This window comes from Phyllobates terribilis, unplaced genomic scaffold, assembly GCF_046119375.1.
Source record: "Phyllobates terribilis strain yellow unplaced genomic scaffold, ASM4611937v1 Scaffold_1__5_contigs__length_1240528914, whole genome shotgun sequence".
Classification (NCBI taxonomy): domain Eukaryota; kingdom Metazoa; phylum Chordata; class Amphibia; order Anura; family Dendrobatidae; genus Phyllobates; species Phyllobates terribilis.
Genome location: NW_027362761.1, coordinates 594,905,277 through 594,928,486, shown reverse-complemented (window position 1 = coordinate 594,928,486; position 23,210 = coordinate 594,905,277). Strand labels below are relative to the sequence as shown.

At 47.5% G+C, this 23,210-nt stretch overlaps 1 protein-coding gene across 1 annotated transcript in view; it reads left to right on the top strand.

Moving 5' to 3' along the window:
- Window positions 1–23,210, top strand: part of LOC141272092 (uncharacterized) — a 62,994-nt gene that overhangs the window by 23,360 nt on the left and 16,424 nt on the right. The window contains exons 2-6 of the mRNA XM_073682402.1: window positions 19,640–19,787; window positions 19,909–20,088; window positions 20,172–20,295; window positions 20,377–20,441; window positions 20,656–20,752. Of these exons, the coding sequence (XP_073538503.1) occupies window positions 19,683–19,787; window positions 19,909–20,088; window positions 20,172–20,295; window positions 20,377–20,441; window positions 20,656–20,752 (571 nt within the window). The 5' untranslated portion in view covers window positions 19,640–19,682. The remainder of the gene's footprint in view (window positions 1–19,639; window positions 19,788–19,908; window positions 20,089–20,171; window positions 20,296–20,376; window positions 20,442–20,655; window positions 20,753–23,210) is intronic.

The following is a 23,210-nucleotide window of genomic DNA, read 5'->3' as shown; positions in this document are numbered from 1 at the left end:
TGGGTTTTTCTTTCAACAAACGAGGGGTACCAACAATTTTGACCACGTGTATTTACCTATCTAATTATCTATCATTCTATCTATTATAAATCTATCCATATTTCTATCTATTTATCTATATATCTATCTATTAATCTATTTATCTATCCATATATCTAATAATATATCTATTTATCTATATATCCATATATCTAACTATTATCTATCGGTAGATGGATGCATAGTTATATAGATAGATAAGTGATAGATATATAGATGATAGATAGACAGACTGCTAGATAGATATTAGCCCAGGTTAGTAATGGAGCGGCGTCTATAAGATGCCTCCATTACTTATTCTATAGTAAATTGGAGAAATTAAAACACGACCAGAAAAAAGTCCTGTATTTGAAATAAAAAGCACACACAAATTTATTTGATTCTTAATTAATAAAAAAAAAACATATCCCTCACCTGTCCGACGCTATGATGCTCCAGATTTTCCCACTTGTCCCATGGCGATCCAGGTCACCTCAAGAACAGTCACATCGGCAGTCACTCATGTGACTGTACTATAGAACAGCAGGCTATACACTGAAACAGGAGTGAAATTACTCCTGTGTCAGTGTACAGACTGAGCTGCTGACAGAGAGTTCACACACGTTCATCAGCTGATGAACTCTTGTGACCTCACAGCACTACTGCGGAAATTGCCACGCAGCAGTACAGCTGTAAGTGAGGGCACACGAGTTCATGATGAACTCGTCTGACCTCACTCCCGCAGCTTAGGCAGTACACTGACTGAAGCGATCGCGCTCTTGTCAATGTATCGTTGGCTGCTGAATAGAGTGGTCACATTTCAAAATGTGGCCATTCTATTCATGAGATCATCGTGGGACCCTAGCTATATGGACTACTGCGGACAGGTGAGGATGAGGTTGGTTTATCTTATTGCAGGTGATCATGGGCTTTGAGGACTAGGTGTAAGGTGAGTATATGGTGTTTTTTTATTTTTTGCAGGGGATGAGAACATCGGGGACAAGGTGCAGGTGAGTATAATGTGTTTTTTTTTTTTTTTTTAATTTTAACATTTTTTTTACTTTCAGCACAGGCGCCGGTGGATGAGAGACTACTGCTCCTATCCAGCGGTGCCTGTGCTCTCTATTTCCTATGACAGCAGGCGCCAGCTGATGGTGGTAGTAGCCCCATCAACCAGCGCATATGACCTGTGGTGAGCTATTTACCGCGGGTCACTGTCACAGCTGAAAAACCTGCAATTCATGGGTACAGTCGTTAATGTGCAGTTGGCAGCCACATGTCCTGGCCCTTGGCACTGCCAGCACCGGATTGCTGAAGAACCGCTAGTCCACGAGACCAGTTTAGGGGGAACTGGTCTCCTGCCACCCTCACCCCGGTGTACCCCCTCAGTGCGGGATCGGTCCTGACTGACGTCAGCAACGGGTTGTGTCCCTTTCCCAGGCTCTTTTGCTTGCAAGGGCCAGCGTGTTAGCCGCAATGGGGTAGAGTCTCGTATGAAGTCATGAGTGGCCGTGTACCACTCAATCAGGCTAACTACCTGGTCTAGACGTCCCTGGTCCCCTTGACCCTCCCAAAGCTGTATAGCTGCTGGCAGGGTTGCCACAAGACGGTCGACGACTACCCTCTCTACCATCTGGGAAGGAGACAAGGTCTCAGGCTGGAGCCGTCTTTTGACTAGCAGCATCAAGTCATACGCCTGAAACCTGGCGTGTCGGGGATTCACAAAGGTCTATTGAAACATACGTTGGGTTTACTCATATGTAATAACCCCCAGTCGGGCAAGGATCTCACCTTTCAGCTTCCCATGTCCTGGGCATCCTCCCATCTGTGGTCAAAGTAGGCCTTCTTGGCGTCTCCTATCAGGAATGGGGCCACTACTTCAGCCCACTGGGAATTTGGCAAGTTCTCCTGCCCCGTGGTGTTCATAGATGGTGAGGATGGCTTCCATGTCGTCCTCCAGACTCTACTTCCTCAATGCTGACCGGACTTTGACCGGTACAGCAGATGAGCACGGCAGGCAGGCTGACGGGTGGTCCGGGTAGACAAGCAGGCTGATTTGGCTGATAGCCAGACGGGTGCTCTGGGTAGGCAAGCTGGGGGGCTCAACAGGTAACTGGCAGGTGCTTCCAGGTAAGCAGGCAGGTGGGCACAACAGGTAACTGGCAGGTGCTTCCATGTAAGCAGGCAGGCGGGCACGGCAGGTAACAGGCGGGAGCTTCCAGGTAAGCAGGCAGGCGGGCACAACAGGTAACTGGCATGTGCTTTCAGGTAAGCAGGCAGTCTTGCACGGCAGGTAACAGGCAGGTACTTCAGGGTAAGCAGGCAGGCGGGCACGGCAGGTAACAGGCCGGAGCTTCCAGGTAAGCAGGCAGGCGAGCACAACAGGTAACTGGCATGTGCTTTCAGGTAAGCAGGCAGTCTTGCACGGCAGGTAACAGGCAGGTACTTCAGGGTAAGCAGGCAGGCGGGCACGGCAGGTAACAGGCCGGAGCTTCCAGGTAAGCAGGCAGGCGAGCACAACAGGTAACTGGCAGGTGCTTTCAGGTAAGCAGGCAGGCTTGCACGGCAGGTAACAGGCAGGTACTTCCAGGTAAGCAGGCAGGCGGGCACGGCAGGTAACAGGCAGGTCCTTCCAGGTAAGCGGGCTGGCGGGCACGGCAGGTAACAGGCAGGTGCTTCAAGGTATGCGGGCGGGCCGAGACCAGGACTGGACTGCAGGCCGACTGTCAGGCTGCATAGTAGTCAGACTGACGAACTGGACTGAAGAACAGACTGGCGGACAAGACTGACTTGCAGAGGACCTGAGGGCTGAAGCAAAATAAGTAACACAGAGCAACAACCTTGCACGGGCACCTCCATATTGGAGGAGGTGCCTTTTATAGAGAAAGTCCTCCGGCCATCGGCTGGGGACTTTTTAGGATGGCCCCTTTACGCCCCCTCTTTTTTAGGCCTGCAAGAAATTCTTTAAGAAGAAGAGGGGCATGGATGTTCTCCCTGGGTTCCCAAGACCTCTCCTCTGGGCGAAACCCCTTCCAATCCACCAGAAAAAAAGTTTTTCCCCTTACCCTTTTGGTTGCCAAAATGTTCTCTATCTCATAGACGTCCTTAGCGGAGACTGGAGCTGGAGTGGTACCTGAATCATCAGAAAAAGAATTAAGAACAACTGGTTTAAGGAGAGATACGTGGAAGAAGTTGGGAATCCGTAAGGTGGCCGGGAGTTTTAGTTTGTAAGCCACAGGATTGATTTGTTTGAGAACCTCAAACGGGCCGATGAACCGCGGACCCAATTTATACGATGGTATTTTGAGCCAGACATGTTTGGAGGAGAGCCATAACCTGTCTCCCGGATGGAATTGAGGCGGATCCAGACATCTCTTATCGGCATGTTTCTTCATCCGCTCAGAGGAGTGAAGAAGTGCGGATCTAGTGTCCTCCCAAATAGTAGAAAATTCGCTGACCAGAGACTCCGCGGCAGGATTGTCCACAGAAGTGGAGACGGGAATCGGAATCCGGGGGTGTTGACCGTAGACCACAAAGAACGGGGATTTGGAAGAAGACTCACTCTCATGGTTGTTATAGGAGAACTCGGCCCATGGTTGGAGCTCAACCCAATCGTTATGGTGAGCATTGACGAAATGCCAGAGAAAGCTGGTAAGTACTTGGTTGATACGTTACACTTGACCATTGGACTGAGGATGATAAGCAGAGGAGAAATCCAGGGTGACATCCAGCAGCTTACACGTAGCTCTCCAGAAGCGCAAAGTGAACTGGCCCCCGCGATCAGACACCATGTGGAGGGGTAGGCCGTGGATATGAAAGATGTGATGGATGAAGTCCTTAGCTAGCACAGATGTGGACGGGAGACCAGGCAGAGGGATGAAGTGGACCATTTTAGAAAAGCGGTCAGCGACCACCCAAATGACAGCACAACCGGCAGAAACTGGGAGATCTGTAATAAAGTCCATAGCAATGTGTTGTCACGGAGCGGAAGGTACGGGTAGAGGCAGGAGATGGCCGGCAGGAAGATGCCTGGGAACATTGTTACGAGAACAGGAGGAACAAGCCGTGACAAAATCCACAACATCCTTGCGTAGAGAAGGCCACCAGTAATGCCGGATGATGAGCAGGAAGGTCTTCCTCTGGCCTGCATGGCCGGCTAATTTGGACGAATGACCCCAGAGAAGAACCTTCTTACGATCCGGAACAGCTACAAAAGTCTTACTGGGGCCACAGTCATTACTCTGGATGGGTCGATGATATGCAGAGGCTCCTCCTCTTGGTCGGAGGACAGTAATGAGCGGGATAGAGCGTTGGCTTTAATGTTCTTGTCCGCAGGGCGGTAATGTAGAGTAAAGCAGAATCAGGCAAAGAACAGAGACCACCGGGCCTGATGCGGATTGAGTCTGGGCTTTTTGTAAATAGGCCAGGTTTTTGTGGTCTGTGTAGGTAATCACTGGGTGCAGAGCCTCTTCCAGCAGGTAGCGCCACTCCTCCAGCGCCAATTTGATGGCAAACAGCTCACGATCTCCTATGGAGTAGTTGCGCTCGGAAGAGTTGAAGAGCTTGGAGAAGAAGCCGCAGGTTACCATTCTCCCAGACGAGGATTTCTGGGTGAGCTCCTCTCCGGCTCCGGAGGAGGAAGCATCAACCTCCAGGAAGAACTGCTTGTTGCAATCCGGACGGTGCAGCACCGAGGCGGAGGAGAGACGAAGGCCTCCTCCGCTTCGGAAGTCCATTTCTTGGCATTTGCTCCCTTACGGCTGAGCGTGGAGATGGGAGCTGTCCGGGAGGAGAAATGAGGGATGAAGAGGCGGTAATAATTTGCGAAGCCCAGGAATCACTGAATCGCCTTCAACCTCTCCCGTCGGGGCCATTTTAAGACGGCAGAAACCTTCTCGGGGTCCATCTGAAGACCAGTCTCGGAGATAATATATCCCAGGAACGGAAGGGAAGTCTTCTCGAAAATACATTTTTCAAATTTTGCATAGAGACGATTCTCCCGGTGCCTTAACAGAACCTGACAAACATTCCTCCGGTGTGCGGGCAGATCCGGAGAGAAGATATTGTCCAGGTACACCACCACGCAAGAATACAAGAGATATCGTGGAAGATGTCGTTAACCAGCTCCTGGAAGACGGCAGGGGCATTACAGAGACCAAAGGGCATCACGCGGTATTGATAGTGACCGTCCCGGGTGTTGAATGCCTTCTTCCACTCGTCTCCCTGGCGGATCCGGACCAAATTGTACGCCCCACGAAGATCGAGCTTGGTGAAGACCTTCACGCCTTTAAGGCGGTCGAACAGCCCCGAGATGAGAGGCAGGGGGTACTTATTCTTGATGGTAATCTGTTTAAGACCCCTGTAGTCAATACATGGCTGTAGCGAGCCTTCTTTCTTTTTAACAAAGAAGAATCCTGCTCTAGCCGGGGAAGTAGATTTCTGAATGAATCCCCTAGCAAGGTTCTCCTCAATGTACTCAGACATGGCCTGGGTCTCAGCCAGCGACAAGGGGTAGATACGCCCGCGGGGAGGAGAAGCACCGGGTACCAGGTCGATTGGGCAATCATACAGCCTATGAGGTCGTAGTGTCTCAGCTTGCTTCTTGTCGAAGACGTCTGCATAGGACCAGTAGGGTGCCGGCAGACCAGGTAGATTAGCCAGAGTAGACGGAGGTTGAGCCGGACGAACCGGAACCAGGCAGGTCTCATGGCAATCCTGGCCCCAACGGAGCACCTCACCAGATCGCCAATTCAGGACGGGTTCATATCTCTGTAGCCAGGGTAGACCTAGCAAAAGGGAGTGAGAGAGTCCAGATAGCACATGAAAGGAGATCTCTGAGTGCAGCATTCTCACCTGAAGGGTTACAGGCTCTGTAACGAGCAAGATGGTCTCCGGAAGGAGTCTCCCATCCACACAAGCGACTGCCAATGGTTCGGCCAGATGTTTGGTAAGAATCTGATACCGCTCCACAAGGGCCTGAGAAATGAGATTCCCAGCGGCTTCGGAATCCAGGTGGACGGTCTCAAAGAAGCGGGTCACACCACTGGAGATGGAAACGGATAGAGTCAAGGACGGAGAGGATTTACTCTTGCCTAGGACGACCTCTCCGAGCGGTCCTAGACACTGGAGTTTCCCGGCTTCACCGGGCAGGAACGGATCAGATTCTCCTTACTGCCACAGTAGAAGCAGCTACCCTCGGCTCTGCGCGTCTCTTGGCGAGACTTGACCATCTTGGTCTCGTCAATTTGCATGGGTTCGGACGAGCGTGCCCGGGGAATTGCTCTTTGGGAGGCAGGTTTTTGGAATACAGGAGCGAGACGAGAAAATCTTCTCTCCCGGGTAGTCTCCTTAACTCGTTCCAAGAAACGGATGTCAATCCGGGTAGCTAGTGACACCAGGTCGTCCAGGGTGGAAGGAATGTCCCGACCGGCTAGCTCGTCCTTGATCCATCCGGAAAGATGTTCCCAGAAGGTAGACACCAGGGCCTCGTTGTTCCAGACGAGCTCAGATGCGAGAGTGCGAAATGTATGGCATACTGGCCCACGGTGAGACTCCCTTGGCGGAGACGGAGAAGAGAGGAGGCAGTAGAAGTCTTTTGTCCGGGCTCATCGAAGACTTTCCGGAAGGCAGTGAGGAAAGCCGGAAGATCAGACCCCAGGGGATCCCCTCTCTCCCATAGAGGGTTTAGCCATGCCAATGCTTCCCCGGTGAGGTGAGACATGATGAACGCCACCTTGGCCCGGTCGGAGGGAAACTGATGTGCCAGGAGTTCAAAGTGCAGCGTGCACTGGTTTAGAAAACCCCGACATAGACGGGATCGCCACCAAAACGTTGAGGCGCAGAGAGTCGGGGACTAGGGCCGGATGCCATGGCACTAGTAGGCTGAGGCGCCGCTGGAGAGGTTGCCGCTCGGCTCGAGACGGACACAGGTGGGATGGACGGCGTGTCCAGGCGGGAGTTGACAGACCGCAGGTAGGTCAGGATAGTTTCCTGTTGGGATCTCTGACGAGAAACCTCCTGGTACAGGTCAGAAAGCGAAGGAGCCTGGGGGCCACCAGGTTCCATAGCCCGTGCAAACTGTTAGTGATCCGAGTGGTGGAACCTCTGTGCTGCGGTGCAAGGAGGGACCAGAGGGGCATGACTAAGTATCTACTCGGCCTGACCAAGGTCGCACGGCGGCTCAGTCGACTCCGTGAACCAGGGAGGGACCGAGCAGAGGGACCAGGTGCCACTCTGGGACCGACCTTGTATGAGAGCAGGTGACTCCGACGGGACAGAAGGCAGGAACTGACCGGTACAGCGGATGAGCATGGCAGGCAGGCTGATTCGGCTGATAGCCAGACGGGTGCTCCGGGTAGGCAAGCTGGCAGGTGCTTCCATGTAAGCAGGCAGGCGGGCACGGCAGGTAACAGGCAGGAGCTTCCAGGTAAGCAAGCAGGTGGGCACAACAGGTAAGTGGGAAATGCTTCCAGGAAAGCAGGCAGGCGGGCACGGCAGGTAACAGGCATGTGCTTCCAGGTAAGCGGGTTGGCGGGCACGGCAGGTAACAGGCAGGTGCTTCCAGGTAAGCGGGCGGGCTGAGCCCATAGACACACTGGCAAACTGGACTGCAGGCAGACTATCGGGCTGGATAGTAGTCAGACTGGCGAACTGGACTGAAGATCAGACTGGCGGACAGGACTGACTTGCGGAGGACCTGAGGGCTGAAGCAAAGTAAGTAACACAGAGCAACAACCTTGCACGGGCACCTCCATATTGGAGGAGGTACCTTTTATAGAGAAAGTCCTCCTGCCATCGGCCGGGGACTTTTTAGGACGGCGCGCACGGCCCCTTGAAGCGATAGGGAGAGCGCGCGTTCCCTAAGCACAGTGCCAGGGAAGCTGCGTGCAGAAGGGAGGCCGGAAGACGCCGGAGCGGGACCGCAGCAGTAAGGGGGATGGCGTCTCTGCCTAGCAGGGGGCAGAGATGCTGATGCTACATTTATTTTCCAAAACTCAAAAATTGAAGGCAGAGAGTATCCTCCAGATCACAGCCAGGTCGTCAAAACAGTCCGGTTCCAAACCCGTTGCCGTGGACGACAGCACCACCGTGTCTCTTGGGGTGCATCAGGTACGTTGCCTTCACAGGCCTGTGTTCAGCTTTCACACAGACTTGCATTGCAGAGCTTCCAACTCTGCTGCTAGCAATCCCAACACTGACACACTCAAACCTTTGCTGCTGGTTTAAATGAAGAATTGTGGCCATGAGCCACTTATAAGACCTGGGCTGGAGGAAATGATCCACCCCACTACCATCCTGCAGATCACTCCAAAAATACAAGCCCATGTCGGGTTTTCTTCAATCCAACTTGGTCAAATATCTTGACCAAGTCCAAACTTACTTTTATGTTGCACTGCAACCACAGCTATATCTGTGACTGCAATGCACTCCAGCGGATTTAATAATCCTCTATGCGCGTCCTAGGGGATGCATACCATCCTTCGCATATGATCCCCCTAACTGTCTCACAGTGTAAAAAAATCCCAGTGTATTCATACAACACGTTTGAGAGTAGATTCTACTCCAATTTCAGACATACACTGTGTGCAGAATTATTAGGCAAGTTGTATTTTAGAGGATTATTTTTATTATTGATCAACAACTATGTTCTCAATCAACCCAAAAGACTCATAAATATCCAAGCTTAATATTTTTGGAAGTTGGAGTAGTTTTTTTTTTAGATTTGGCTATCTTTGGAGGATATCTGTTTGTGCAGGTAACTATTTCTGTGCAGAATTATTAGGCAACTTAATAAAAACCAAATATAATCCCATCTCACTTGTTTATTTTCACCAGGTAAACCAATATCAGTGCACAAAATTTAGAAATAAACATTTCTGACATGCAAAAACAAAAACCAAAAAAATTAGTGATCAGTATAGCCACCTTTCTTTATGATGATACTCAACAGCCTTCCATCCATAGATTCTGTCAGTTGCTTGATCTGTTTTCGATCAACATTACATGCAGCAGCCACCACAGCCTCCCAGACACTGTTCCGAGAGGTGTACGGTTTTACCTCCCTGTAGATCTCACATTTTATGATGGACCACAGGTTCTCTATGGGGTTCAGATCAGGTGAACAAGGGGGCCATGTCATTATTTTTTCTTCTTTTAGACCTTTACTGGCCAGCCACGCTGTGGAGTAGATGGATTCATGTGATGGAGCATTGTCCTGCATGAAAATCATGTTTTTCTTGAACGATACCAACTTCTTCCTGTACCACTGCTTGAAGAAGTTGTCTTCCAGAAACTGGCAGTAGGTCTGGGAGTTGAGCTGCACTCCATCCTCAACCCGAAAAGGTCCCACAAGTTCATCTTTGATGATACCAGCCCATAACAGTACCCCACCTCCACCTTGCTGGCGTCTGAGTCGGAGTGGAGCTCTCTGCCCTTTATTGATCCAGCCTCTTGCCCATCCATTTGGCCCATCAACAGCCACTCTCATTTCATCAGTCCATAAAACCTTTGAAAAATCAGTCTTAAGATATTTCCTGGCCCATTCTTGACGTTTTATCTTATGTTTCTTGTTCAAAGGTGGTCGTTTTTCAGCCTTCCTTACCTTGGCTATGTCCCTGAGTATCGCACACCTTGTGCTTTTTGATACTCCAGTAACGTTGCAGCTCTGAAATATGGCAAAACTGGTGGCGAATGGCATCTTGGCAGCTTCACGCTTGATTTTCCTCAATTCATGGGCAGTTATTTTGCGCCTTTTTTGGCCAACACGCTTCTTGCGACCCTGTTGGCTATTTGCCATGAAACGCTTGATTGTTCGGTGATCACGCTTCAAAAGTTTGGAAATTTCAAGACTGCTGCATCCCTCTACAAGACATCTCACAATTTTGAACTTTTCAGAGCCGTCAAATCTCTCTTCTGACCTATTTTGCCAAAGGAAAGGAAGTTGCCTAATAATTAAGCGCTCCTTATATAGGGTGTTGATGTCATTAGACAACACCCCTCCTCATTACAGAGATGCACATCACCAGATTTACTTAATTGGTAGTTGGCTCTCAAGCCTATGCAGCTTGGAGTAGGACAACATGTATCAAATTGATCAAAATACGCCTTTGCCTAATAATTCTGCACGCAGTGTATACTTGAGAAAGGAATAGAATCTACTCTGAAACGTGCTGCATGAATAATGTGGGAGTTTTTTACACTTAGCGCCTGGAATCACCTTTGTCAGCGACAGCGCCCCGCATCCACCGCCCTCTCTTCTCTTTCACTTATTATGTCCTTAATCTATTTGGTGTGAGCACAACTGCGAAGCTGCAGCCATATTGGAATCCATCTAGCTTTTCCACAGATGTGCCTCACACAACCTGCCCAGATGAGCGACCAACCCTCTGACTTATCTCCACTTGCATGTAACGTCAGCGTCGGACTGCTTTGCCAAGGGCCAACCAGTAACCAACTCCAGGGCCCCACTTTTTGGCTACATGCAAATGTGGCATTATCCTCAATCACGAATTTATATAACAATGAACTGGGTAGATTATTAAATGAATAAGATGCTGCCTTTGTCTGTACATAGTGATTTAAGTACAGTGGGGAAAATAAGTATTTGATACACTGCCGATTTTGCAAGTTTTCCCACCTTCAAAGAATGGAGAGGTCTGTAATTTTTATCGTAGGGCACTTCAACTGTGCATTTTATTGCATGAAATAACTATTTGATCACCTACCAACCAGTAAGAATTCTGGCTCTCACAGACCTATTAGTTTTTCTTTAAGAAGCCCTCCTACTCTGCACTCATTACCTGTATTAATTGCACGTGTTTGAACTTGTTACCTGTATAAAAAACACCTCTTCACACACTCAATCAATCACACTCCAACCTCTCCACCATGGCCAAGACCAAAGAGCTGTCTAAGGGTACCAGAGACAAAATTGTAGACGTGTCTGGGATGGGCTACAGGACAATAGGCAATAGGCCCGCTTAATTTACAGGTGCATGTGTCCAGAAGCACGAGCTGGGCATAATGTACTAATCACTACAACGGCAATTTGCAATTTTAACACTGCAGCATCCACTGCTGCTTGTTTCTGGAAAGCACCCATGTCATTAAAATCCTCACCACACCTGTAGATAAATTTCCAAAGGGGTATAATTTCCAAAATGGTGCCACTTGAAGGGGGTTTCTGCTCTTCTAGCACTTAAGAACTGTATAACAACAAAAGAGGAAAAAGAGTGATTCATATCAAGAGTATTATTTTATTACATATCGAAACTTTACATGATTATGGCAAAGTAATCATAGCAATTAATAGCACTAGAAAATGGGGAACACACAAAGAATCCAGGGGATAGTAGCACTAGATAATATGCAGAGACACAATAATGACCCCACATGGGGATGTCAGGTATCAAAATAATGCAGTGGGGACCTTTAAGGCAAGAGGCTGACTCAAGGAACAGTTGTAGTAGAACAGACAGTATGTAGAATCACATCATCATAGACAATAAGACCACCCAAATGTTCCCTTCGCTCAATATTATAAGAGGAGCCATCTTACCAAGGATGCAGAGGTTTAAAGTGCTCAGTGCCAAATGCCCATGTGGACGAAAAACGCCTCGACGCGCGTTTCGCCCTCAACCGTAAGGCTTTCTCAAGAGGCGGATCAAGAACTGTGTATTTGGAGTCTGCATACTATTCTAGGAAAATCTGCGCTCCAGGAGGCAAATAGCGCTCCATCCCTCCCGAGTCTCGTCATGTTGCTAAGCAGTACTGCACAGCCACATATGGGGTATTTCTACATTCAGCAAAAATTCTAGAAAAAAAGATCAGAGTTTGAATAGCATAAAATTGTAATTTTTATTAGAGTATAAATATTGTAAGGTAGCGCTATTCATCACGCTGAGGGCACTTGCTTCACCGGGTCAATTAAAGCACACATGCAATGTTTTCTGGTAATATGAAGCCCAGCAGTTTATTACACCTCATAAACTGTTTATAACATAGTCCATCTCAATGGCTCGCAGTAATGTTACACATGTATATCCTCGAGCCTTTTCAGTGGCAGCTATGCCCGCTTGGCTGCAGATACAGACTTCAGCATCGTATAGCATCAATATTCACTTAAAGCGCCGATTTACCTTTCCTGGGTCTCAGCTGCTTCTATCAGCTCTGTTCTGCCACAGCTGTGGCTTTAAGGCTCCCCAGACTTAGTCTCCAGGCCACGTGCCTTCCAAGTATACTGGTATCTCAGACATAGGGATCCAGCCTCTTGCCTTCCAGGCTAGTGGAGTCCCAGACAGGGACCAGGCTTCTTGCCTCACCAGGCCTCTCTTTCTGTTTCAAAACCACCAGGATTTATATATCCTTCTGTGCACACAGGACCTGTGATGATGTCACAGTCATGTGATAATTCACCTGAGGGGGAGGTAAATGGTCAGCAAGAACAGGCCCCCTGGACATTTTAGCAATGCAGCAAGCCGCTGCATTACATTTCCCCCCCTGTTCAAACTCGTGGGGTTGAACACATAATATACACAATCACATTATAAACCACGGTTCACACAGAGACCATGTACTTGACAATTGCGCTGCTCAGCCCCTGGAACATTAGTCATCAACATTAGCCCATTCCTTAGGGACCTACCATCTGTCATTGTCACTAACTTCGTCAAGTCACATTTCCGAGTCGTAACCTTGTCAGACCTCCCCCGCTCCCAGTGGTCAATACAGCAGTGTGACTTACTTGCCCTTCTATCTAAGGTCAGGTCTGACTTCGTGCTGTCCCGTACACTATTGGGTCGTTTGTATGGACCTCTTAGACCTTAGTTACTGGAGGTCTCACTACCACTAAACCCACGCCCACTATCCTAAGGACATCCTGAAAGGTCTCTAACTTCTACTGTAGCCGTCCTATTATTTGAAGGGCCCTTTCTCTGTCTGGTCTCACAATTTCTAGACGGCTGCCATCTTCTGCTGCTCAGGCGATGCTGTCTTTCCATTCGCAGTCTGGCGAGATTCAACTGTTCTACCTCTAGCAGGTAGGTCACTCGGTACTCCATCAGCTTGCGTATATATGCAATATTTTCTTTCGTTCCAACAGCGGAGAATGACACCATGCCGTCTTCATCTGGTATCCAGTCCTGATGATCGCGTGGACTGCTTACTTTCATCACACCAGACTTCCTTACTATCATTTGCATGGTTTGGCCATTTCTCCCAATGAGCTTTCTTACCAAAGCCTGAGGCACCCGGATGACTTCTTCCCGCAGACTTTGAGCTTTTCTCATAAGCTCCAGTTGTCTAATGGCTTGTTCCGTCTTCAACCGGACAAACCGCTTCGTGCGAGCACATCGCCAGTGCATGTCACTTAGGATAGCCACCCTCTTCACTGTGACATCGGTTGTGGACAGGAGCACCAGCTGTTTAGCTTCTGAGGTCGAGTACACCTTACAGGCTCCCACGGCCTTCTTAAACTCTTCATGCACTGACTCTCTGGTGCATTCTTCTCTCAAATCTTTGGGTACATCTATGAGGCTCTTGTACCGAGACGTTTCTGTCTCACCAGTGGTCTCCAAATGATCATCTGGCTCAGGTTTCAGGGACAACTGACTTTCAGCTTCTTCACCCTGTATGCTTTCCCTGAGCTGACTCACAGTTATGAACTCAAGAATTCTCGTCTTGACCACCTCCATTTCATACTTATCTTCTTTTAACACTCTCTCAGCTCTCCTCAGGTCCACCTTCTCATGGTATAGAGGATTAAGCACAACTTGTTTGCCCTTTTCTTTCCCCAAGGAGGCCTCGTTCACTGATTGGTACTTTGCCAGGCGACCTTTGAGCTCGAAAACTTCTTGCTCTAGCTCACTTACTTGCCTCTCCGCAGCCCATCTCTGAAGCTCTTCCTGCTTCAACTGCTCCTTTAACAGTAGAGTTTTCTCAGACCTCTCTGTCTCCAATGCGCCCACTCGGCTCTCGACAGCCAGTCTCTCAAGCTGCTCTTGCTTCAAATGGGCTTGTAGCGTCTCCTTGAGCTCCTTGATCTCAGCTCTTACATCCACCGAATCATCCGAGTTTGCATTATTCGAAGAGGTATTTGCTTCATACCTCCCTTCTCCGATAGACTCCTCCATCCTGCAGATTCTATCCTTAAGGCACGTCTCTGCCCTCTGGAGATCATCACAGAACGTCTGCGGCTCCTTCCCCTGAGCTTCCAGTCCTAGGATCTTTCTGCGGAGATCATCATTCTCATCCTGGGTGTCCTGTAGAGTGGTCTCAATCACTTGGCGCATGTGGTCTGTATCCGCCTTATCATCCTCTAGTTTTTCCTTAACCTTGAGGAGATCCTCATAATCTCTCATAATTTGTTGCAGATCCTTACTGAGTTCACCATACTCCTTCTTGGATTCACACAGCTCCTGGTTGAACTGTTCGCGCAGCCGTTCTAGGTTTTGATCACTTCTAGAAACTTCATCCTGCAGCGCCTCTTTTAAGGCAGACAGCTGGCTATCCCTCTGGTGTAGACCCTCATTCAGCTTTTGCTTCACGTGCATCAGCTCTAACTGTACCAGGGAGAAACGATCTTTCATCTCGCACAGCTCATCTTGAAACTCCGCTTTGTCAAGCTCCAACTGAAAAACCTCGTCTTTATTTTTCTGGAACTTTTCCTTCCAATTGTTGTCTGATACTGCACCGGAGGTTGCTACTGGCAACGTCACCTCCTCTTCTCTCCTGATCTCTTCTGCTTCTAAAGGAGGATCCACACTCGGAATAAAGTGCATTTTCTTTATTTGCCCTTTCAGCAAAGGCTACAGGAGCAACTTTTTTGTGGCCTTTGCGCTGTCGACGACAAGAGGGGGACTTTCTCACCTCGTCTAGCTCCTCATGACTGAACTCTCTTTCTACTTTCGTAGTGTCACCGTCAGCTATGGGATCTGGGGTCTGTGTCACTCCCCATGGTGTTGTGGACCAACAAGTCACCTCCCAGTTTGACGTTAACCCCTTCTACTGGAGCTACCCCGTTATCAACGGTCAAATTGACATTTTTAGGCGGTACCAACCCACAACCAGTAACCAATTTTGGTTTTCTATACTCCACGCTCTTTGGAAACTCTGCCCCTTTGAGACTCCGCCCCCTTTCGGACACCCACACCTGTACGGGAATTTTTTTTTAAAAAACACGCGATAGTCTCAGGACCCAGTTCACAACATCTCTTACCACCTCCCCGGGCACTCTGGTACAATACCGGCGCCCCAGGAGAACTCACAGAATGGTCCGCTGCCGCCATTCTATACGGTGCCAACAGCTCCTGCCATTCCTGCACCATGTCTTGTTGCTGTAACTTTAACAGGTACCTTAACCGCTCAGCAGCTTCAGACTCATCTGCTGCTCCCTTCACAGCCATCTTTATCTGCTCCTGCATTTCTTCAGAAAACTCTATTTTGCTGAAGAGAGTTTGCAGCCGGTCATCTAACCACTTCTCCATTCCGTCTGGGGATATGGCTCCAATCATAGCCATCGCGGTACACTGTTCACATTAGACACTTCACACCTCTTTCCCTGGAAAATTTTCGTGGCCCCACCAAGCCACAGCAAACCAGGTTTCAGTGCAACGACAATTTTCATAACCCCGCCAAGTTACAGCCAGATGCTTTAATCTTCATGGCCCCCCCGAGCCACAGCAAGATGCTTGCATCCACATTCGTTTTCCTGTGCCGTTACCCCTAGCAACCAGGCTGCAGTTGCCCGCATTCTCCAACCAATTGTAAGGTAGCGCTATTCATCACGCTGAGGGCACTCGCTTCACCGGGTCAATTAAAGCACAAATTCAACGTTTTCCGGTAATATGAAATCCAGCAGTTTATTACACCTCATAAACTGCTTATAACATAGTCCATCTCAATGGGTCGCAGGAATGGTACACATGTATATCCTCGAGCCTTTTCAGTGGCAGCTATGCCCCCTTGGCTACAGATACAGACTTCAGCAACGTATAGCATCAATATTCACTTAAAGAGACGATTTACCTTTGCTGGGTCTCAGCTGCTTCTATCAGCTCTGTTCTGCCACAGCTGTGGCTTTAAGGCTCCCCAGACGTAGTCTCCAGGCCACGTACCTTCCAAGGCTACTGGTATCTCAGACACAGGGATCCAGCGTCTTGCCTTGCAGGCTAGTGGAGTCCCAGACAAAGGGACCAGGCCTCTTACTTTTCAAGGCTACTGGTATCCCAGACACAGGGATCCAGCATTTGCCTTCCAGGCTAGTGGAGTCCGAGATACAGGGACCAGGCTTCTTGCCTCACCAGGCCTCTCTCTCTGTTTCAAAACCACCAGGATTTATATATCCTTCTGTGCACACAGGACCTGTGATGATGTCACAGTCATGTGATCAGTCACCTGAGGGGAGGTAAATGGTCAGCTAGAACACACACCCTTGTCATTTTAGCAATGCAGCAAGCCGCTGCATTACAATATACATAATACTCAATTATCATAGAATAAATGGACGAAAAAAGTGAAGTGTGCCAGGCAGCTGCAGAGCATAAGGGTGAGTCAGCCAGGGGAGGGTAATCTGCCAAAATTTTCCTTAAGACTAAGTAAGCAGGGGCCATAATTCACAAGGTAAAGGTGCACATAATGCCATAACTAAATTCAATAGGTCCCAAAATCTTACCAGAGTACAGGCGAAACACAACCGAAGCGCTGCAGATAATGGTGGTGAAAAAAGAAAGCCTCGACAAATTTGTGTGACAAATTTTGTTGTCATTTTTACCCATTTCACAGTGTGAAAATGTAAAATCTGGGGCTAAAACAAAACTTTGATGGTAAAAATTTAATTATTCTTTCTTTACCGCCTAAAATTCTGTGAGGCACATATGGTGTCAACATGCTCACTGCACCCCTAGATGAATTCATTTAGAGGTGTAAAATGGGGTATTTTATAGGAGGTTCTGCTGTTCTGGCACCTTATAGACTCTGCTAATGTGACTTGGCACCGTCAAACCAGCCCAGCAAAATATGAACTCCAATATGGTGCTTCTTCCCTTCTGAGCTTTGCACTGTGCCTCAAAAGTAGTTTTCGACCACATATGGGGTATATGTGTGCTCAGTAGAAATTGCACAACAAATTTTGGGGTCCACTTTCTCCTGTTACCCTTGTGAAAATAATTTTATTTTGTCTAAAATAACATTTTTGTAGAAAAAATGTAATAATTTTTTTTATTTTCACAAGTCAACATTATAATTTTCTGTGAAGCACCTGGGGGTTCAAGGTGCTCACCACACCTCTAGATAAATTCATTAGTGGTCTAATTTCCAAAAAGGGGCACTTATTGGGCATTTCCACTGTTTAGCCACATCAGGGGCTCTGCAAACAGGGCATGACGTCCGCAGACCATGCTATCAAATTCTGCATTCCAAAGCGTCACTCCTTCCCTTCCGAGCCTTGAGGTGCGCCCAAACAGTAGTTTTCTCTCATATATGGAGTATCAGCATACTCAGGATAAATTGCACAACAACTTTTGGGGTCCAATTTCTCCTGTTACCCTAGTGAAAATAAAAAAGATCATTTTTATGGAGAAAAAGTGATTTTTTGTATTTTCACGGCTGTACGTTCTAAACATTTGTGAAGCACTTGGGGGTTCAAAGTGGTTACCACACATCGAGATAAGTTCTAAGGGGTCTATTTTCCAAAATTGGGTCACTTGTGGGGGTTTTCCACCTTTTAGGCACATCACAGGCTCTCCAAACACACGCAAGTTTTGCGTTGAAAAAGTCAAACAGTCCTTCTTCCCTTCCGAGCACTGCTGTGCACCAAAACAGTGGTTTTCCCCATATATGCAGTATCTGCATGTTCAGAAGAAATAGCACAAGTAATTTTGGGGTCCATTTTTTCCTGTTACCCTTGCGAAAATAAAAAAAATTGGGTCTAGAGTAACATTTTTGTGAAAAAAAGTTAAATGTTCATTGTTTTCTTCCACATTCCAAAAATTCCTGTGGAGCACCTGAAGGGTTAATAAACTTCTTGAATGTGGGTTTGAGCACCTTGAGGGGTGCAGTTTTTAGAATGGTGTCATCTTTGGGTATTTAGGGTCATATAGACCCCTCAAAGTCACTGCAAATGTGATGTGGTCCCTAAAAAAATGTTTTTTGGAAATTTGTTGGAAAAATTAGAAATCGCTGGTCAACTTTTAACCTTTATAACTTCATAACAAAAAAAAAAATTGTCTCCAAAATTGTGCTGATGTAAAGTAGACATGTGAGAAATGTTTTTTTATTAACTATTTTGTGTGACATATCTCTGATTTAAGGGCATAAAAATTCAAAGCTTGAAAATTGCTAAATTTTCGCCAGATTTCTTATTTTTCACTAATAAACGCAAGTCATATCAAATAATTATTACCACTATTATGAAGTACAATATGTCACAAAAAAACTGTCTCATAATCAGGGGGGATCTGTTGAAGCGCTCCAGAGTAAGGCTGTGTGCCCACAATGTGTTTTTAATGCGTTTCTGCAGCGTTTTTGCAGCTGCGGAAACGCATTAAAAACGCATGGTAGAAGGGCAGCAATGTTCCCCAATGATAATCCGCATGTGCTGTGCACATGGTGCGGAAATTTCCGCTGCGGATTATCATTGCGGAAAAAAACGCAGCACTACGAATTATTTTGCGGAAGTGCTGCGTCTTCGCCGCCATTGACTTGCATTAGACCGCATGGATTAAGCATCACTGTATATTTAGATGCGTAATCCAAGCGTTCTAATGTGCGGATGGTACCCGGGTGTAGATGAGAGGAGAGTCTCATCCACACCCAGATACCATTAAAAAATCTGTAAAAAAAGAATAAAATAATAAATGTATATTTACCTTCCGGCGACCCGCGGTGCGCTCCTCCTTGCTTCCCAGTGGATAGAAGGACCTGCGCTGACGTCAGAGTCATGTGACGGGTCACGCGACGCTGACGTCGGCAGGTCTTTCAATCCACCGCTGTCGGCAAGGGAGAACGGAGTGTAAAGCAGGACACCGGGGGCCATCTGAGGGTAAGTATACATTTTTAACCACTCTCTGTTTGCATTTAACCATTTTTAACCACTCTCTCTGTTTGCATAGATTTATATAGTGTGACCTAGTTGTCACAAGCACTTTCCAAGTGATGTTAATCGCTTGGAAAGCGCTTGTCAATCCGCATGCGGAAATGTCAGTGAATAACGCTCCATTTCCGCATGTCCCTGGCAGGAAACTCATGTACAATCCGAATGTACAATCTGCATGTACAATCCGCATGCGTTTTTTTCTGCAAGGGAGATGCAGAAACGCTCAGGAAAAAATCCTGAGCATTTCTGCATCGTGGGCACAGAGACTTATTACCTCATACAGTGACAGTGATCAGAATTTTATAAATTGGCCTCGTCATTAACGTACAAACAGCCTTCGGGGTTAAGTATAACTTAATGACATTATGTATGTCACATGACCATTGTTGCCGTTGATGGTATTCCGCAGTACATACTGATATCAGCACTACACCCAGTCCCAGTAATTGGCTGCAGCCATCATGTGCAGATGTGACCAACCGACATAACATTAATGTCATTTTTATATTGTCTCGTCTTCTTTCTATTTAGGTTCCTTCAAAAAAGGATCCTCTGCTAATAAATTCTATATGAAATGACTTTCCCGATTGACTCGTCAAGGATGAATAAGGACAGAGACCAGATGGAGGAGAGGATATTAAACCTCACCCTGGAGATAATCTTCCATCTTACCGGAGAGGTGAGAGGTTGTGATGTCATCACATGACATCATTATGTATGGGAATAACAGGTGACATGACCGGAGAGGTGATGGACTCTGGAAATGTCTGTAGTGATATTATTAATGTCTCCACACTCAGGATTACACAGTAGTGAAGAAGACCTCTAGTGATCGCTGTCAGGCCCCTGTGTCTGGAGGACAGGGAGGAACCCTGAGCCCAATCCCGGGGCCTCCACCTCACTCCCGGATACATGAGGACATCAATGACCAGAAGATCCTAGAACTCACCCACAAGATGATTGAGCTGCTGACTGGAGAGGTGACACTGCTGGGAATGCTGGGACATTATGCGGGACAGCACTGGAGGATTCTGGGTGATGACGGTATCATTGTGTGTGTCAGGTTCCTATAAGGTGTCAGGACGTCACTGTCCATTTCTCCATGGAGGAGTGGGAGTATCTAGAAGGACACAAGGATCGGTACAAAGAGGTGATGATGGAGGAGCACCGGCCCCGCACATCACCAGGTAATAGACAGGACTAAATCCACACGGCCTATAATTCTCTGTATGTAATAATGATGTCAGTCCTGTCTGTGTCTCCTGCAGGTCTTTCCAGTAAGAGGACAGCCCCAGAGAGATGTCCCGCTCCTCCTCCTGCACAGGACCATCAGGTAGATGGAGATCTCCCCTATGATGTGTAGACGGCTGTGACCTGCTTGTGTTCAGTCTTGTTTTCTCCTCCAGTATTAGATGTTTTATACTTGTGTAATGAGAGCGATGGAGACGGCAGGATCACAGCTGACCACAGACATGGCCGGATCTTCTCACCATTATTCCCGGTGACTTCTCCAATCATCTGCGACTTTTACAATATTTGTTTTGCAGCTTTTGGATCAGGAACTGAACAATATTACTGCTCCAGAGAGAAATGTGAGGGGCGATCAGCGGTGTAAAGAGGAAACTCCTACAGATAACCGCCCAGGTGAGGAGCTTTAGATGAATATTCACTGTTCAGCCACAATCTGAATTGATAATAATGTGATCCTGTTATATGTGATGTCACAGGTCGTGCATTTATAATATGTGTCAGGAAAATATTGAGAAATATTGGACATATTCTTTCTTCCCCTGAAGCCCCTCTCACCTCTCCCTTATCTACCTTTTGTCACAAGACAAGAGCTAGCAATCAACCATTTGTCAGTACAAAAGCTGTCCCCATGTGAATCTCAGCACAAAAACCCAATTAACACACACATGAGTAAGGCCTTGTAAACAAATGCTGGCAAGAGAGGTGCCACCAACCTACTTAAAATGCGAGTAGATTTTCCCTGGCAAAGGCAAGAGACAATTAGATGCAGGCTTGCGATAAATCTACAGCTGCCTGTTGAAATTTCATTTTCAGGACTTCAAAGAGAGTTTAACAAAAGACCCCACACTCTTCGGAGCCTAAGCGAAATATGGAATAACTAAAGTTCCATACATACGATAATGGTGGGATCTATATTTTTAGTGGCAGGGTCTGCTGAGGACCAATTTGCTTATTTTTCAAGAGCTGTAAGCCTCTCCAGGGAGCTGTGGCGCAAAAGTACCAAATAATGAATCACAGCTATATCATGCGTGGTCTCTAAAGAAAGGTAAAATCATAGTAGGAAATATGGTACCACTTTTGGGCTTCTGGGATAAACCAGCGATAAGTTATCCCAAAAAACAGATATCTTAATAAAATGTGAAGGATGGAGCCCATCCCATGTTATGTCACCCCAGGGGGTGTGTGGGCCGGTCTCTCTCTCGGCATAAAAAGAATACACTGAGGATGATCATCATTCTTTGCCAGGGGGTTATAGGTGCTATATCCAACGGAGCCCCTCTTCCAGCTATACTGATTCATCCCTGCGATCTCTATAGTAAGTTTCTTCTGTAATCCTGTTTATTTTATGTAACTGACTTTTCTGTATTGTATTGTCCCCTTTTGTAAAATCTTGTATATTTTTCATAACACTGCCTCCCTTTTGGATTAAATATAAAATTCAATAGTCCTGTTTCTTTTGCTCTGTAATCGTTCCCTCCTCCGAAGCCATACGCTACCAGAACGCAGGTGTCCGGCCAGGCCTGTATTATATTTCAAAGTCGGCCAGTGGCGGCATCGACTAATATTAATAATTGGGCTATCGTGAAGCTGACAGTGACCATACGGGGACATAGACACATATTTCATGCTTTGTAATCTGGAGGTGTGACGCCATACGCTAACTGGTCGCTTGCCGATACCTAAGTAGTGAGTAGTCTGGATCGTGTGCTCGTGAATCCCTGACTAAATCCTGACACAGCAACGTTGAGGTATTGCACGATCTCCCCGGTGTCTTCTCTGTGAGACCTTGACCAATTGTTGGCAGCAGTGGGATATTACAGAACATCAGTGGCTGGATTGAGCAATCATTCCTGTCACTGAAAACTTGCATGGTTCTTCCAAGAATTCTGTGCAGAGTTTTAAGAAATCAGATTGATTGTTTTAATATTTTTTATCTGGGACATTACGGTACGTGTAGCAGTTGCATCCCCTCCCCTTCTCTTGTTTTTCTGTCCTATCTTTTATTTGGCGTAGATAGCCCTGGTATCATCAGCAGTCAAAGGACACTCTTACTGCCCTATGTGAGCTGGGACAGATTGAACCCATGGACAAAACCAAGGCCCGAATGATTGCTGAACTATTGCAAGGTGCTGCAGAGCCCGTCCGACAGCAGTACCCTGATGATGGGGCAGCCAGCCAAGGCCCGGATGCGCTGCTACATGGGTCCCACCTGTGATTGCCAGCCAGACCTGCAGCCAGGGTAGTGTGGACCCCCGCCTGCAGATGGCCTTGGAGCAGCACACCACAGACGATTGTGACGGATAACTGCAGCTGATCATGAAATTCCGAGAGGCCGAGCGAGCTGAGCGACAGGCCCAAGAGGAGCGTCTGTACCAGCTGGAGCTAGCCCGGATCCAGAAGGAGCCATCCTCCACCCAAACCCGTGAGTCCAACAGTGCCAACTGTTTTAAGCCCCTTCCTGAGCATTTCCCTGTGATGGAAAAGGATGGGGACTTGGACATATTTCTGCATGGATTTGAAAAAGCTTGCAAGCAGTATCAGCTGCCCAAAGCCCATTGGGTCAGATATTTAACTCCAGGGCTCAGGGGAGGTGTTTGCTTCTCTCCCTCAAGACCAAGATGGACACTATGAGGCCGTCAAGCAGGCCCTGATAAAAAAAAAAGTACCAGCTGACTCCGGAGATTTACCGGAAAAAGTTCAGAACTCTCCAACTTGGACCACGGGATAGTTACAGTGACATGGTGGATGAGCTCAGGACCAACTTTGAGGACTTGAAGGATATGATGGTGAAGGACCAGTTTCTTTGTCTTTGCCCAGTGGAAATGCGACAGTTTGTGCTGGACCGGGAGCC